A 4341-nucleotide genomic window follows, 5' to 3' on the forward strand; every position below is an offset into this window, starting at 1 on the left:
AAATATATCACAAATACCACACCGAAAAGACAAGGCATAGCTTTTAATACTGTTTACATTCAAATGTGTTAGGCATGGTTCAATTCTCCCTGTTATCTTCTCCATCCCAGGAGATTTGCAAAATAAAATATTTAAAAGGCTTGTAAATTCCTCACCCTGTGCTTAATCCTTGCTGGTAAAATAACCCTTTGCCCCCCAATAAAAAAGTATAAATGCAATTCTCCATGCCTGGGAAACAGTGCATAGCAAATCCCTTGGGGGATGGGGTAACAGCCAGAGTTTAACCATACATGTAAGTGTAGTGAGTTGATTGACCCCCCCCCCCTGTGAAACATTTATATGATACAATGGTACATGGTTTGTATCAATCTGACTACACAGATATAAGAAGGTTGTGAATGATAGCTTGATCAGCCAGTTTGCAGTAACTGATCTGTCAGGCTTGTTTTATGTCTATACCAATTCCCCTAGCTCATATGCATATGCACAGCCCTACTTTATTATATTATTAAATACCGGTACTGAAAAAATGAACGCTTTATTCCTCAAATCCTTGTGTGTCTTTCCCCCTGTCTACCACAGAAAATTTGGTTATTTTCATGCACTGTCTCATGGAGAATTAATATGACATTTGCTAACAAATGGACTTGTAGTTGTCAGTCCCCAGGGCATTGTGTTTTTTCAGTGCCCAGTCAGTCCCTAACCCTGGGGAAATATGAGGCATCAGGTTTTACATTAGCAGGAAGAAACAACCATGAGAATTTAAATACGAGACTTTATTGTTTGAAACAGTAATTAATGTAAGACCTTATAAGACTGATTCTCATTGGTTAGGGTTAACAATCAGTTTTGTGTTCATAACAATAGGAGTTATATCCTCTTTTTGAAGCTTTCAAACAAATAGTAAATCTTCTGCTCATGTGTTAAATTACTCTTTGGGAATCTTGAATATCTCTACTCCAGAGATTTTATGGGTCCTTATTTATTTGAAATTTTAGAAGAAGTTAAATATGAATGTTAAAAGTACTGAGTATTCTAGTGTCCTTATATGTCACAAACTGACAATGCCTCACATCCACAGGTGTACCTGGTTAGATTTGTGGTTATGAAAGAAACAGATGAGGCTGGTGTATACCAAACAAATTCAAATATCAAGTCCAGTTCAGTTTAATGGCAGAAAGTCTGAAAATGCCAGAGTAGTGCCTATCTTGGCAACTACATTTCCTGCTTCATTATCTGTTGCTGATCTGCTCAAAGCTGGAAAATTGGTGAGACCTCCAAGCAGAAATAGGGTGAAGCTTGTCTTTGAAAAATTTGATGTCCACACTCATAACTGGATCGAAATCATGGAAAAAGAACTTATTGTTGAAACACAAAAGTTCTCATCTGGTGCTTTCCAAGATGGCTTCAGAGCAATTAGCCATGACAGTGATACCGAGTGGGTTGTAAAAACGTACAACTACAATGCAATTGATGTCATTGTTGTCAAGCTAAGTTCTACTGCTGAATATCACGCACGTAAACAAGTGCAAATGCACTCTGTGGCTCTCCATCTAACGAATAAATTTGAATTAAAAGCTCCTGTAGGGTTTGGAACATGTTTCCAATACAACCGTTGTTATTGTACAACATATAATGAGAAACCAACAACTGTTGAAGAATATGTACCTGGCACATTTGTTTAGTACATCAGCAACAATGGGAAATGTGTTCAACTTGGTGAAGATTCCTGTAAAGAAGACTCTGAACTATTTGCCAAGGCACAGTGTTTAGTCCACTACAGTTATCGAATGTCTGAGAGGAAGCTTATGTTGCTCGATTTACAAGGATCAAATTTTAATCTTTATGATCCAGAAATTGCCACAGAAAATCTCATGGATGAGAACAACAGCGAACTTTATTTTTGTTGTGGGAATTGTACCCAGGTTGGTATTGAGGAATTTTTACGTCAACATACATGCAATAATTATTGTAAGATGATAAAACTACAAGGACATCAAGAAAAATCATGACTTTCATGTGAAACTAGCACTTAACATTGACATTCTGTTCTTAAAGACCTAAATATAGAACCTATTTAGTATACTGTGATTGTCACATATAGGTAGTGCTAAGAACAGAAAATAATATTATGTTAATGTTACAGTTTTTGTAAATGGTTAAGGTCAAGTTCAAATTTTGTACCAAACTCATGCACATTGGCTAATTGCAGGATGCTAGAAATACTGTACATCAGTGAGAACAGTAAGTGACTAAGATGGATAAAAAGAGTAGGGCTTTTAGATTCAAGTTGTATGTTAAAAGAACTTTATGAAACAAGATTATTTTAAAGTAAGTTGGGAAAGTTGGAGTTTTGAGAAAGTCTACAGATTATCATGACAATGTGTTTTAAGAAATAAAAATGTTTCACAAGCTTTTACAGTATCTACATCAGAAATGATACGCTCTTATCTACATTCTGCTCTTATGTTTGGAGCCAAAAAATCATCCCCAACTGTAAGGACACCTGACATTTCTGCTACTTCATTTAGTGCCACTTGAGTGCCACCTAAAACAAACAAAAAAGTTGAATAGGTTAGAGGAAATCCAGATAACTATTTATATTATATCTTTTATTATACTTTACCAAATTCTTCAGCCCCATATGCTTCAGGAAAGGAATATAAATGATTAGGGACACCTTTGGGCATCTGAGCATCTCTCTGGTGTCTGACCCTATAGGAATTCCAAATTGTACTCCTGAATATATCCATCTCTTGCTGAATTACTGGGATGAAAACATAGGCCAGTAGATTTCTGAAATGTAAAAAAAGTAAAATTAAGAGACTCATGCAACCTCAAGTTTTTATATTTTACCTTAGGTGTTAATTATGATATTTGGGACTCCCTGTCTGTTTCATTATTTGAGTCATAGTGGCCTTGCTCTAGCAAAATTCTTAATTGCCTTTTGAAGAACTTTTTCAAACGGTGGTATAATTCACGCCACCATCTTTCAATCTTCAATAAATACGAATTTTGAAATAAATACTTTTCTAGTTTAACTTTAATGTAATAAGAAATCAAAAAGAGACTGGCACATAATATGTTAGCTTGTATACCACTGGTACTGCAATCTATCATGTATAACTAGAATGGACCAAGCTTTATAGTAATCACTTACGGATCTTCAACTCAAAACACTAAGTTATATGAATGTATAGAAAGAAATTACAAAGAGACTGATGTAGGGGGGGGGGAGTTAAGAGGAGTCCCATTAGGGCACTAGTTCATTTTCACAATAATTTCCCTACAAAATGGTATTTCTCTTGTTGAAATAACCCAAAGCAAAGTTAGCAAACCACAAGTTAAAATCAGTCTTCACCTATGTGATATTGCCATATGTTACACTTTTACAATTTATTCCAATGATGAATTGTTCAAACTATACACCCACTCTTTCTAAAATTCTTATTAATGGTAGAAAAATACTGTTCTAAAACAACTTTATTATTTGTAGATGGACTAAAATAGACAGTGTCCTCAACATTTTCAACATCTTCTCTTTGTTGGTTTAAATACGCATGGATCGTTGCCATATGCCCATTTTCAGTACCCTTGTCCACTCTAAGATACTTGCTCACAACTGCTCCAAAAAAGAAAAGTTTATATTTGTTACACTGCCAAATTATTTCAAAGAAATGCTATAAATGTATTATTTTAAAAAATTAATAAAAAAACTTATCAAGTTATTGTCTCAATGGCTAAAATTCATGGTTTAATGTCACCATTAATTTCACATATTAAGTCACCAGCAACATATTCTACGAAAATACATAATTTTTTGAATTGTCATGTAAAAGCCTGAATTCAGCAAGAGATAGTATTGGATGGAAGAAAAAGAGGAATTCATGTTGAAATCATTCTTTCTATATCAGTTGGGTACAGTACCTTTAGAGTTGTTAATGTGCTCCCAGTACCATCTGCCAATTAACTTTGGATCAGAGTTTGATGTCCAAATTTTCAAAAACAGAATAAACCCACTAAAAACATCTCGCAGCCCATAAACGGCAAGTGGGAAAGTATCTCTTGAAAAATCCATAAGTTTATCATGCCCATCACCCGAGTGGGTATGATTTGGCCCCTTAAACAAATTTTCATAAGTGCCTGACTTCTATTCATTGTTCATTAACTGTTGAAATGAGCAATATGTTTAAAACAATTAGATGATTCATGATTCCTTGAATTTCAGCATCCAGGTGATCCAAGCATAAAAATAGGAAATTATTTATTACTGTACATAAACTGTTAAAAAGGAAAAAAGTAAATATACCATGGAAGTAAATGTGCCTGTTGGTCCTTGGT

General features: G+C 34.6%; 1 protein-coding gene across 1 annotated transcript; it reads right to left on the reverse strand.

The window, feature by feature from the left end:
• Positions 1 to 2447: 2447 nt before the first annotated feature.
• LOC114535309 lies at positions 2448 to 4078 on the reverse strand. Its single transcript, XM_028556676.1, has 5 exons — positions 3928 to 4078; positions 3483 to 3622; positions 2885 to 2997; positions 2630 to 2796; positions 2448 to 2548 (listed from the first exon to the last, which is right to left on the reverse strand). Exons 1-5 carry the CDS (start codon positions 4076 to 4078, stop codon positions 2448 to 2450), a joined length of 672 nt encoding a protein of 223 aa, XP_028412477.1.
• Positions 4079 to 4341: the final 263 nt, after the last annotated feature.

This window comes from Dendronephthya gigantea, unplaced genomic scaffold (assembly GCF_004324835.1).
Source record: "Dendronephthya gigantea isolate DGI-Jeju-01 unplaced genomic scaffold, DenGig_1.0 000116F, whole genome shotgun sequence".
NCBI lineage: Eukaryota > Metazoa > Cnidaria > Anthozoa > Malacalcyonacea > Nephtheidae > Dendronephthya > Dendronephthya gigantea.